Raw genomic sequence first — 13,105 nt, 5'->3', positions numbered from 1 at the left:
TTGCTGTGGTTCAGAGACAGGTTTGGACACCAGTGGCTTTGTAATATGTACTTCTTGAATTTAAGGCTGCATCTCATGCGATTTTGCTCTCATGTAGACATATTTATTATCAGAGTGGAACGCAGAACAAGTCATAAGGTTACTCAGAAAAAAAATAGGAGTTTCCAAGCAGTGGTCAACCTTCAGAAATTCTTTTGTCGTGGATGGTGTAATAATGTTGCTACAGCAAACCCTCAGCTGGGTATCTGATTTCTGCAGTGATTATGCAGTTTTTAGAGTATTGCCTGGCTGCAGCCATAAAGGCTGTTGCTGCATTTTTCATTATCAAAGTGCTTTATAAACGTATCTCCTGTGTGTGCATTTTGTAAGCAGGGAAACCAAGTCAAGCAGTTTAAATGACACCACCAGGCTCCAGTGCAGCTCTGAATACTGGGAGTAGAATATCAAAAGCTTCAATACTTTATGAAACTGGCATATGTTTTGCTGTCTGTACTTAACTTTTGCAAGGCTTTGGTTTATCACCACGTTGGGCATGGCAGCCTATGCTCCTTGGACTAGAAGAAAGACCTTTGTACAGCTTTTTTTCTAGTGGAAGAGGAGTGTGGCTGGAAGTTACAAAGCGGTTTCATATAAGTTCCCAGTTTATTAGAGCATTTCTTTTTAATGTTGGGTTTGGTTTTTTCTCTTTTTTCATTCTTCTTCTTCTTATTTTTTTTAATTTCACAGATTTTGACAAAGGAAACTCGGTTAGATTTAAACCTTCACGATTGCTCCACAGGAAACGAGCGTTAAGGTAAGGCCAAGTCTGTCTTCTTGCCTGGTGAAGTTGATTCGTTCCATGATTGTTTCTTCAGTCATGGCATGAATCTCCATTTGTTCTTTTGCTGGGAAAAAAAAATGATTCTTAGTCCTCCACAGGACCAAGCTTTGGTCTGAACAGAACTACCTGCTAAATAATGGTGTAAATTTACAACTGGTACTGCTAAGGAAAGAGGCCCACTCTGTGCAACATCTTGTGCTGCTGCAATGAATCATAGAACCATAGAATGGTTTGAGTTGGTTGAGGGTTCTGACCTCCCTTCTATAGGCAGGGATACCTCCCTTTAGACCAGGTTGCTCAAAGTCCCACTTTCCTGAAAGGCACGGACACAGCACAGGCATCTAGTGGGCCAGTACGCAAAACTGATCTGTCTGAAAATTGAGGTGGTCAAGGTAAGGGAATTACTGGTACAGTTATGCAGACAGCATTGTCAACATATAAAAGGGAATCTTGCAAGCAAACAGAGTGGTAAGGTGGCTGATTACTTGCAGGGCACTGCTTCCTCATGCTCGCAGACTTAAGGCCTGGTCTAGGTAAGGTGTTGTAGAGCTTAGGTAAGCAATGTGGCAGGTCCGATTCCCTCTTTGTTCCCTTCCCCACTTCATCTGTGGGACCCCCTCCCATCAGTACATACTTCTTGAGCATTTCTGGTTGCCTGCTGTATTGTTGAGAAACAGGGAGCAGGTATATGAGATGCATGGTCTTGGGGAGTGCAAGTAGGGGAAATCTGGGATAAGAGGAAGATGCAACCATGGGACAGATCTTCTATATAGAAATCCAGAGAAATTGTGGAAGTAAAGAAAGAGAAGAATAATGAATGCCAAACCCACATCTTTCAGGTACACAAGTGAATTTTCACGTATGTCTTTCAATCAGAAGATCTCATTATGTCCTGCAGTTTTAATCCAGATGCCAGAGCAGTGTTACCAGTGGCATTTGGATCAAACTTCTGCTTGCTTCTGGGCCTGTAACTAGGTTAGTGGGACAGCTATTTAGAAACCATATGCTGCTACTGCAGCAGGTGAAGTTTTCAAACTGGAATCCCTGATGTGTAGGAGGAGCCTGTACTTTGGAACCTGCAAGAGCAGTGTACCTACCGAGATTGTCAGATGCTTTATTAATGCCAATTCTACATCATTTTTAAAGAAAAACTACTGAGGTTGTGAAACACTGTCTGTGTTTTAATAGGAATCGTATGAACTCCTGGAAATTCTATAGCATGAGTTCCTTGGCAACCTGAGGCCAAACTACATGTAAATCCTCCGTGAAGCGAACTTGTGGGAACTCATGATGTTGATTCTATTTCATGAACTGTAAACACAGGCTATATGCCAAGCAAGCAAATGAGGAGGAGTTCCTTTTTTGGTACAACCTTTTATGGCCAACCACTTTACAGTGGTCTGCAGGGACAAGATAAGGGGAAATGGCCATAAACTGGAGTATAGGATGTTCTGCACCATTATGCAAAGGAACTTCTCCACAGTGAGGGCGATGGAGCACTGCAACAGGCTACCCAGAGAGGTTGTAGAGTCTCCTTCTCAGGAGATATTCAAGACCTGCCTTGAAATCTACCTGTGCAGCCTGCTACAGGGAGTGTGCTTTGAGGGGGGCTGGACTTGACTTTTGGAGGTTCCCTCCACCCCCTACAACTGTGATTCTGTGATACCAAATTTAACAGAAAGGAAAAAGGGCAGTGGATGATTTTGAAAGCACAGTATACCTGACAATCTAAATTGGGCTGTCTGACCCTATGTAAGCAACTAAATTGATGATGCACCTGCTCCTTTAATGGATAAACTAACAAAGCAAGGCAACATCTAGATAGATTCCCTTGAGGGAAAAAGGGAAGTCTTGATGTGGAATTGCTTATGAGTATATTTTTTAAACCCTTATGAATAACTTCCAAAAATTGCTACTTTTAAAACTACTTAGAATTGCTTTAACATCATTCTGACTCAATTTAGGTTCCTAATGAATGTTCTTAGCGAATACTGTGACATGTCCTAAATATGTCTACATTCATTTTTAGAACAATTTTTATATACGTACCTATAAATAGCCAATTATTTGGACAGGCCATCATCTTTAGAACAGTAGGCTGTCTCTGAATTCTCTGATCAAGTAAAAGCAATATAATTGGTTGAAAACATTTTGTTTCTAATGTGTAAATATTTCAAACAAGCAGTTCTACCTGCAGCAGTGTGAGAGAGCATGTCACAAAACTGCCTGCAAAGAGGAGAAGCAAAAATTCTCCTCAGTGGATAGTATAGTCACTAGATGAAAACAGTTAATGGTTAAAATAAATAAATAGATGTTGACCATCTGTCTCCAGGGAAAGGGTAAATGACAGCATGGGTGAAACTGTGAAGGGACACAAGAAGCAGGTATCCTATGATGTCACGTAGCCCAGCAAGGTTAAACTTAAGAAGTTTGTGATTATTACAAGATTTGTCATGAAATCTACCAATGATCAGAGGCTGGAAGCCGCCCTCAGTACAAAGGAGAAAGGAGTTCATGTGCAGGAGGAACTGGGTGACCTTGAAAAGGAATGAAAAAAGGGATGTAATGTAATAATACTAAGTGCATGGTTGTACACTGGGGGCTAATAAATTTTTCTGTCATTTGCAACTGATGAAATCAAAGCCTTGGCATATTAGTTTCTCTTGTGGGATTGAGCAATTAACGTAGTGCAGTTCTAAAAAGACAAACACTGTAGGGCACTTCATTCATCCAGCTGGTCACATAATCATGCTTTCTCCATTAGAAGTCCTTTTTTTACAGGACATTAGCAGAGCTGGGCCTAGAGTCAAAATGTTCCAGTTCCGGTCACCATTATACAAAAAAGGTGACTTAAATCTGAAACAGGTAGAGAATATTTTTTAATGATGGTCAGTGAAATTAGAAAAGACTGTACTGAAAAAACTGAGTAAAGATGGAAACTTCTGTTAAGGAGTAATGTAACTGTGCTGGTGAGAGAACAAATTCATGTAAACCCAGCAAGGGATGCTTAGGCTACAATTAAAGGATCTCTAGCTTTACAGTCTTTGAAACAGTTTGGATGAAGGGGCAAAGGTCAACTGAACTAGTTTACAGTACTTGAAAGTTTGTTGAAAATCCACAGGCCATCCAATAATGCCATTCTTTTTATGACCAATGTGCTAGTGCTGGTCATGATTCTATATGGATTTTCCCTTGGAAATTGATATGTGAGTCAGGGACAGTGGGATATTAGCGTGCAGTTAATTTAAACAAGGATTTTGCTGCATAAATGAACATTGAGAGCCCTAGATTACTGGAAACATAGGGTACTGCACTGATATCAGCATTACAGAAGCTATTGGAGATGCTATCAAACAAACCCCAGATATTCAAAAGTCATAAATTGGGTCCCTCATCACTTTGAGACAAATCTTAAGTAAAAAAAAATGTTTTGGCAAAAATGATTTTGGTTTTGATTTAGTTGAAGTTTCCAACCTCAGCCAAAAGGAGTAGAACTGCTTTCAAATTGAAACTGAGTCCCTTAACCCTGGGGTTTCTGCAGAAGCTGTCTGTAAGAAAACAGCATATTGTGAAGCTAATTAAACCCATGAGTGCTTGAGTGTGGGGTTAAGCAATTGGAAACGTGCTATTAATTGGCTGAGTCCCTGCCCAGTCTCAGATCTCAGATGACATACGCACCCATTTGCTTGTGGCCGCTATGGAATTACTTTTTTTTTAGTTCTGAGTGTTTTCACCCTGTAAGGATGCATGATTTTCTGTAACAAGCAGCTTACTGCTGTTAATCTTCCATTTGCTATTGCTTTTCTGTGGACTAGCATTCCTGCTCTTGGCAGCACCTTGAACAATTACTTTAAGTGCAGTTGTGAAGACGGTTTGCAGCAGGTGGCATGGTGCCTGGGTATGACACACAATTCCTGATAGTCATTTCAAGAGTTCGATTTTCCCTACACTGTCTTCATACAAAGGAAAATTATTTGTAAATGATTAAGAAGCAAATATTTCTTGCAGTTCATGTAAGATATTATTTAGTCATTATATTTCAGTGTTTTCAGTGAGAAATGTTCATTTGGATTAATTAGTACAAAAAAGGACAGTTTCTTTTTTCTTCCTTGCCAAATACCCTTGGTGGAAGGATATTTGGCTCTTCAAAAAGCCATTTAAAAACTGTCCAAAGAAAAGATTTTCCAGTGGTAAGGCTGTGCAATTTGTTTTATCAGAATGTCAGCAATTTGTACAGCACGTCTATTCTATGGCAAAATGATGATCCCAGGATCACTGTGGGGATTTGCATCTGTTACACCTACCTACATAATTTACTAAAGATCTTATGACCAGTACAAGCTTATGCTTGTTTGGAATAGATTAGCAATAAGGCTTGTGAAGGCCTACTAGAATATATTCTATGAGGAGTGACTGAAGGAACTGGGGCTGTTTAGACTGGGGAAGAGAGGGCTGAGGGGAGACCTTATTACTCTCTACAGATACCTGAAAGGTCATTGGAGTGAGAGCAGGGTTGGTTTCTTCTCACTGGTGGCAGGAGGAGGGGAAATGGGCTGAAGTTGCACCGGGGTAAGTTTAGGTTGGATATCAGGAGAAACTTCTTTACAGAAAGGGTTGCTAAGTACTGGAATAGGCTCCCCAGGGAGGTGGTTGGGTGAACATCCCTGGATGTGTTTAAAAACCATTTGGATGTGGTGCTCAACGACTTGATTTAGCAGAGGGTTGTTAATTAGGGTAGTGTGGTTGGATCGTGGTTGGACTTGATGATATTTAGGGTCTTTTCCAACCTGAGAAATTCTATGATTCTATGATTCTAATGCAACAGGTTTCCATCCATTTTTAATAGAATAGATCCCACAGGGATGAACACTTTTTCTGAAAAAGTCCCTATAGTCAGTTATGATACTTCCATTTCAGAGTGAAAATATGTATGTTTAATGTACATATTTAAGAGATTCTTTCTCATCTAATTGGGCATTTTGCTGTTATGAAGTGACTGAATGACCTGTAACTATTAAATGTATTATGAACTGTGTGTTATCCAGAGATCAGAGCAGGAACAACAACTAGGTGGTCATGCAGAAGGCTTCTGGGTGGAGAGTACAGTCAGTACTGCTTTTGATGAAGTATGTTTTAGTATTTGTGGCAAGTCATTCTATATAGATTTCAAATGCAATTACTAGTTTTGAAGGCAGTCTCCGGTAAGCAATTTAATGCAAAAATGTGTCATAGTCAGTTCCAAATAAGTTTCAAATGATGTTAGCTTTGGCTTCGGGAGTTTATTGGGGTTATTTCTTAATTTCATTCTTATGGAAAGTATTTTCTTTGGTATCTCTGTTGGACTATCTTGCAGAAATTGGTTACATCTTGACTGTATTTGATTTTAGCAAAAACAGTCACAGATCTGTAAGCCAGATGTTGCTTTTAGTTTTCAGAAGGAGTTCTCACTTGAAGATAAAGAAGAACTTGCGAACAGTACAAAGGATATTGATGCTAACCTCTTAGCAGTACTTCCAAAAGGTAGGTAAGGGAGACATATTATGAACACAAATGGTAATAGAGTATGAAATGAAAACTTCACAGCACAGTTAAATTCACTTAGGCACAGCTGTTTTGTAAATGAGTTTTCTTTTCCCCATGAAGTATGAAAATGGGATGAAATGGGATGAATCACAATGTTCTTTTACAGGACATTCTGTCCCTGCTTCATAAAGCTCAGTTTCACTTACCTTGTTTTGAGTAGTTTAAAAAATAGCTGATATTTAAAACTTCTGAAACATTTATTTGTACAAGTAGATGAGTACTGAATTGAAAGGTATTAACTTGGCTTATAGTTATAGCTCTTTCCAGTCACTCTTAGTAGAATTACCATGTTCATGTGAATGACTGACTACACACAGAACTTTGATCTTGCACGTTAAAGGATGTGTACTACATAAGGTATAATTTATAGTGGATGATACCATTTTGTAGCAAAGCAGAACAGCAGTACTCCCAATGCTCTTGGCTCTATCACTGTTAAGCAGTTCAGCAGGTGGGCTGTGGCTAGTTCTATGACTTGACTCATATAAGAAATTTTGTTTCCAGTAGATAGTAAATCTCACCGTAGCCATATTAGTCAAGAACAAGAGGCTCTGGCTTAATGTCTTTTTCAAGTAAGAAAAGCGACTCTAATATCCTGTTTGTCCATAGTATTTTAAGGAGTGAGGTATTCAAAGAGACCTAGCAGGTTTTTTTGTGCATTGGGGGATACTTTTTGTTTGGTTTTGTTATCTTACCTTGAACAACTGAAGAAGACTTCAGTGCTATCTTTATATTTCAACACAGTTGAGATACAGGACTGAAATTCACCTGTATTTGTTAGACAAAGGCACGTTCTTTTTGGAACTAGGTTGAAAGATTACATTTGAATGAAGAGCTTGATGTAATTAGCATAAAGATGTTTCCTTTGTTTTAGGCATGTTGTAGAGCTCAGAGCTTTGATTAAAATGTTGTTTGTATTCTCTTAAAACTAGTGGTATTTTACCCTTTTCAGACAAAAGTCTACAAGGCCACATGCACTAATTCCAGGAAAATGGGACTAACTGGTTTTATCTCTGATGTAATTTACTGCAGCTTTCTTCTTCCAACATAATGTTTAAGTGATGTGCTTGCTCTTGCAGTGCAAATGTTTAGAAAGAGATTTCATTGGCACAATGATAGAATAAAAAACATGCACTTATACAGTGCAGACTACTGTGAATAAACAGTCCCTCATTACTCCAGATACTTAGCTTTGCAGGCACGCTGGCCGAAATGGGCAGTAAGTTAATTGTGAGAGCCTTCACTTGGGAAACCTTCTCTGCAATTTACTTCCCAGTGAGCTAGTTTCTGTTCTAATGTGTCTCCTTTTGTCTGAAGAACTGATTTTTGTAATAAAGACACCAGATTTGGTGTGTACTGGAGCTGATTCTTACGTTCTGAGGCTGCGTTACTTGAGGCTATTTTCCCCATCTAGGGGTTGTCTTTGGCCCACATTTGCATGTGTTGGAAAATGGGTAGGAACATGTCTAATTTTCAACAGGTAGGGACAGAACTAATGATCAGAGTCTAGCTGAAGTCTCACATATTGTTGCTTCTGATTAAGCATTAAGTATATTAGTGCGCCCCTGCTAGCATGAACAGAAGGTGGGCTGGCTACACTACTGTGTTAAGCATTTTGAGGAAAAATTGTGTTGGAGTGAATATTTACAGTTTCTAAGAAATCATGCCCATGGCAGGTTAATTTTAACCCATCTCTACACAGGCTTTATATACCTGTACCTCTGTGCAAGCTTTTTAAATATACATCCCTACCTTCTTCTGGAGACTTTCCAAAGACTAGATTTAATTTTTACAGCTTCTGTATTTTAAGAATAATATTATCATGTGCCTTCAACTTTACCAACATGTTTCTGCTGTGCTACTATTAAAGAGGTCTTCCAGCAAAAAACGTTTATATTTTGTAAGTGATTTTTCTGAAATATTTCTGAAGCCTCTAAGGAATCTCACTCAAATTTGAAGTGCTGCCCTTTTTGTTTGCTTGCTTTTTAAAATTCTTGTAATGTGAACTCCAAATATGCTTTTAAAAACTACTCTGGGATGAGACATGGAACAGTACTGCTTTTGCTAGATACCTGGTCTTAGAGGGTAAATTCTGCTCAGAATGTCTAGTTGCCGAAATTAAGATGCCTCCACAACTGTCTGCCTTAGAGAATATCTTACCGTAGCATCTTGCTCAGCATCCTAAAATGAGGCATCCTGAACATATGCTGAACCTCCCGAACCACAAGACAGTTCCTGAACTGTTGCTCTTTCTCCTTTTTCTTAACTACATTTACTAACAGTGCTTATGAACTGTTAACATGAATTAACTTAGATAAGGAGCTTTTATTGTGCAATGAATTTTAGTCTTTTCTCATGTGCTGAATCAGAGTCTTGTTTGCTGAATCAGTGCTACCTTTTAGGAAGAGGTGTTATTATTCTTTAACTTTGTCATGGATACCTTTGAGATGATGTTGTTTATGTTGGTTATGTGGAAAAACATTCATGAACAGATGGGAAATTGGCACCAGCGTATCCAGACTGCAAACCAAAAAAGAGAAATGTGATCACCTAAGCATGCAAAGGCCAGCCAAGGTCCTTGGGATAGAAATTTTTCCTACTAATTTTCATAATTTTAAGTGCTGTATTCTAGTTAGTAAAAAAAAAAATATTATGGTAATAGAAGACTTCCTGCATTTTCTCTTCTTTTTCTTTACTGTTTTTATTTTATTGTGTAACTTGTGTTATTTTTATAGTTTTCATCTTATAGACTATTGCTGAAGAAGAGTATGACTGAAACAATTTTTGTAAAAGAACTCTGCAGGTATTGGTCAACCTAGCTGAAATAGATGTCTGGAATCTCAAGTGTGGAAAAAGTATAAGACAGTGTAGAGCAGTCTCATGCTATTTTTGTCCCATGTTGTTTGGGAAGGTGTTAGAGCAATGCTTTGTGAGTCCAGTGCTCTTTTTAGGACTGCAGAGTGGTAGTAGAATCTCTGGAACTTCAGCTAACGCATATAGGGAGGGTGCTGAGCTAATGCTGCTGGGAGTTCTTTGGATGTTCCAAATTTATTGTATATTTTAATATATGAAGCTGTGCTTCAGAGCCTGACTAAAACACTCTAAAAGACCTGTTTTCTGATGTTTTAAAGGGCTGAATAAATTGGTGACTGGGGAAAGAAAACGATCAGGGTTTGATTGGAAAGTGGTCTTATTAACTGTGAGTGATGGAGGCCTTTTACCTGTCTGAAGTAGCAGAACAATTATGGCTTTTGTTTTGACCATTTCTCGTATGTATTGTCAACAGGTGCAAGAGAAAAACCCTAATACCCAGGGGAACAAACTTAAGTAGAAATAGATTTGGTAGAGTTGGAAAGCAAAGTATTTGAGAAATCATTTCCTTTGGTGTCAATGTGGAACAGCTTGTTTCACCTGGATATGATCTTAAACACAGTTCACTGAACGGTACTGAGTGGGTAGAGCAGTGTGGGAATTGCTCATGAATTGAGAGGAAAAAAAAACAAACCTATGAAAACACAGTGTAAGAACACATCTTCCTTTAATCTTGGTTTGGGATGCAGGTTTTCCATTGGCCGCATGCAGTTCTTACCTGTCTGTAGAGATCTCTGCCTGGAGCTTGCTGGCTTGCAGAGACTTTCTCCATGTGTGGTCAACTTGGTCAACAATGAAGGTTTCTCCCTGTTTTGCTGCAGATGCTTAAGCAAGATGTGGGAGGGGGTTGGCCCTGTTAGATAGGGTGGAACACCTTAGATTTTTATGGTATGATGGCAAGCAGTTTGATGTAACCTGCTTTAAAAAATTGAAGTTGAAGTCTGCATTCTGTAAGACTGGGGCTTTTTCAAAGTGTCCTGGATGATTTTTTCCCCACTATGTATTATATTCTTGTAGGCATCCATCTTAAGCCTCAGACACTATTTCAATACCTCAGTCATTTGCATTTCTGAGTAGTATAACAAGAATGTATTCAGTCTTACTGGTCAATGGCCTTCTACCTGGAGACCTGGTGGCTTTTCATCATGTAAACGTGATATGAGAGCCAATGTTAATAGCATCTATCGTTTCCTAGCTGTGATGTGATGTGCAAGCACTGATAGTGACTACAGAAACCATCTGGGGTATGCGTCAGTTGAAACGCTGACATAGATTTGCTCATCAATTCTAATAGTTAAGAAGGAAAGGGCGAGGATGTGCACCTGACCTTTAAAAGGGTGGTGTTTCAACAATATTTAACTTAGAGATATCTAGATCTGTGAAGTCCAATAATGAATAAAGCTGGTGAAGTCACTTCTGCAGTGGTGTAGGGCAGTGTCTTCTAGATTCTTCTGAGTCATCAGGTGTTTCTGATGGCAATCTCAGAGTGATTTAACAGGCTGAGTATTTTAGTTTGCTTCAGCTTTTGATTCCTGTGGACAGGATCAGAAGGGTAGAGACACATTACCCCAGAATAGATCCACAAAGCTTTTAGCACCATGTCTTAGCCAAGGCAATGGCTAAGATTGGGACTTATGACATCCACAGTCTTTCTAACCCACTGTGTCCATTGACAGCCCAAATGACTTCTCTTCTTGGTGGTAAGAAATGACACCACACTTGATTGTGTAGCACTCACTGCTCCAGTGTGGTTTGCAAACACTGCTGATAACAGCACACATATGTGTATATATAGGCATTACTTCATCTATCATGCCTCTTGTTGGTTCTCTGCTGTTTTGTGATCTGTGACAGCTGTCTGCTAGCACATAGCACCACCAAACAGTTTAGGGCAAGAGCAGGAGAATGTGTCCAGTTAGAACTACAAGTGGTGATTAACCATGCAGGAATACTGTGAGAATATGTGGTGTTTTGTACAGATTTTCTCCAAACTTGAACCACATACAGCAGTGGGAACTAAGGAATAAAAGGCACTTTTTCTCTTTAAGCATGGTCACCAACCATGGTGTAGACAGCGTAAACAGTAACTATGTACAGCCTGGTTTTGAAGTAGTTAATATAGCATGTAAGCTAATGAAAATATAACTTGCCCAGTTTACACTGGATCTTAAAAACTAGCATAGCCTGGAAGCATTTGGAGAACTCCTTGGTGTTTACATCTGTTGGCCTAATGCACTTTTGACAGAGCAAGCTAGTAAACTAGGAAAACAAAAGGTAATTGTTTGTTTCCAGATGAAAACTATGTGAAATCTCTTTAATGTTTTTACTGTTCCTTCTTTATTCTGAAGCCTTTTAGAAAGTTTCTTTGAGTTTCTGAAACTTAGTAGCTTATAAACTGTATATATAATCTTTTGTTGTCTCAGTTTCAGAGTTAAGAAAACTGTTTGAACCAAACAACCAAGATTTTTTGGAAATGAAAAGGTAAAAAAGAAAAAGTCTTTGGCCTGTAAAACAAAACATACAGTTTGTTTTGTTACCTCCTCTTAGAAACTCTCCCTTCAAATCCTCAAGGATGTTTGACTTCAGGTGTTCTGCATCTTTTCCAGAAAGGAGAGAATAGCTAGACGCTTAGAGGGAATTGAAAATGATACGCAACCTCTGCTTCTACAGAACTGCCCGGGGTCAGTCACACACCGTTTACTAGAAGAAGATACACCAAGATATATGCGTGCAACTGATCCATACAGTCATCACTTAGGTAAGTGGTATATTCCTTTGCTGAATTACTTCATGTTTTCTACCCCATCACATGCTCAGTAACAGAAGAAGAGTTTTGTAGAACAGCTGTGATCAGAATTTTTTTTTTAACCTGCTGATATAAACATAATTTGTTATAATAATAATAATTAGATATGAAACTCTTAGAGAGTTACAATTACTGTAAGCTTATTAATCATTTTTATGTACCTTTGAAGTCTGTAGTGCAAAATTGTGGTATGTCTATGCAGTCATTAGTACATTTTGATTTGTAAGAAAATGGAAAGTGTTTACCCACCATTCAGAGTAATTTGGCCAGGGTACTTGGTGGAGTTTTGGGTGGATTTGTCCATATGTATTGTACTTTTGACAGGAAGATCACATGAAGAGGAGGAAACTTCAGATTCTTCTGTAGAGAAACAACCCAGATCATCCAGATACCGTGCAGAAACCACAGGAGGAAATACAGAGTCTTTGTACACTACAGGAAACATGGATACCCATGAACTAGAGTCTAAAGCAGAAAGAATAGCTAGGTACAAGGCAGAGAGACGGCGCCAGCTGGCAGAAAAGTATGGATTAACTCTTGATACTGATTTGGATTCTGACTACTCATCCAGATATTCCCGGGCAAGGAAAGATCCTGACAGTGTGGAAAGAAAGGGATTGAGAAGTGAAAGGCATGATGATGAAAACAAGGACTCTGGCTCCTTGTATTTGTCCCGGACTGAGATGAAGGAGTCAAAAAGTGCGATTTCTGAATCCAGGGAGTACTCTAGCCGTGAAAAAGATGGTATTCCAGCTAAAGAAGAGTTTTCAAATGAAAAGCATGATAAAAGAGCAGGTGATGACAGTGCCATTAGACAGGCTTCTGACCATTCAGCAACATTGGATAGATCTGTCTCACTTACACTTTCTGGACGAGAGTCTTCCTCCTGTAATGAAGTGCCAATATCACCAAAGCAGACCCCCCGAGATTCTCTTTCATCACCAAAGCGGGCAGCCTCACCAATCCACTTGCAGAATGATCAGCCCTTGCACAGTAACATCAGACAAAGGTAACAGGAATTTTTT

At 39.1% G+C, this 13,105-nt stretch overlaps 1 protein-coding gene across 14 annotated transcripts in view; it reads left to right on the top strand.

Annotated features, from left to right (window-relative positions):
* SVIL (supervillin) overlaps positions 1-13,105 on the top strand; it is a 128,017-nt gene that overhangs the window by 62,469 nt on the left and 52,443 nt on the right. For 11 of the 14 annotated variants that reach the window (XM_015853191.2, XM_015853190.2, XM_032443052.1 and 8 more), the window contains 5 exons: positions 727-793; positions 6,249-6,340; positions 11,698-11,755; positions 11,881-12,032; positions 12,405-13,089. In XM_015853191.2, coding sequence (XP_015708677.1) covers positions 11,748-11,755; positions 11,881-12,032; positions 12,405-13,089 — 845 coding nt within the window. In that variant the 5' untranslated portion in view covers positions 727-793; positions 6,249-6,340; positions 11,698-11,747. The remainder of the gene's footprint in view (positions 1-726; positions 794-6,248; positions 6,341-11,697; positions 11,756-11,880; positions 12,033-12,404; positions 13,090-13,105) is intronic. The other 3 variants (XM_015853194.2, XM_015853195.2, XM_015853193.2) reach the window with 3 other exon arrangements.

Source organism: Coturnix japonica, chromosome 2 (assembly GCF_001577835.2).
Source record: "Coturnix japonica isolate 7356 chromosome 2, Coturnix japonica 2.1, whole genome shotgun sequence".
In the NCBI taxonomy this organism is placed as follows: domain Eukaryota; kingdom Metazoa; phylum Chordata; class Aves; order Galliformes; family Phasianidae; genus Coturnix; species Coturnix japonica.
The sequence above is the reverse complement of the archived record's forward strand: the minus strand, read 5'-3'. Positions and strand labels throughout refer to the sequence as shown.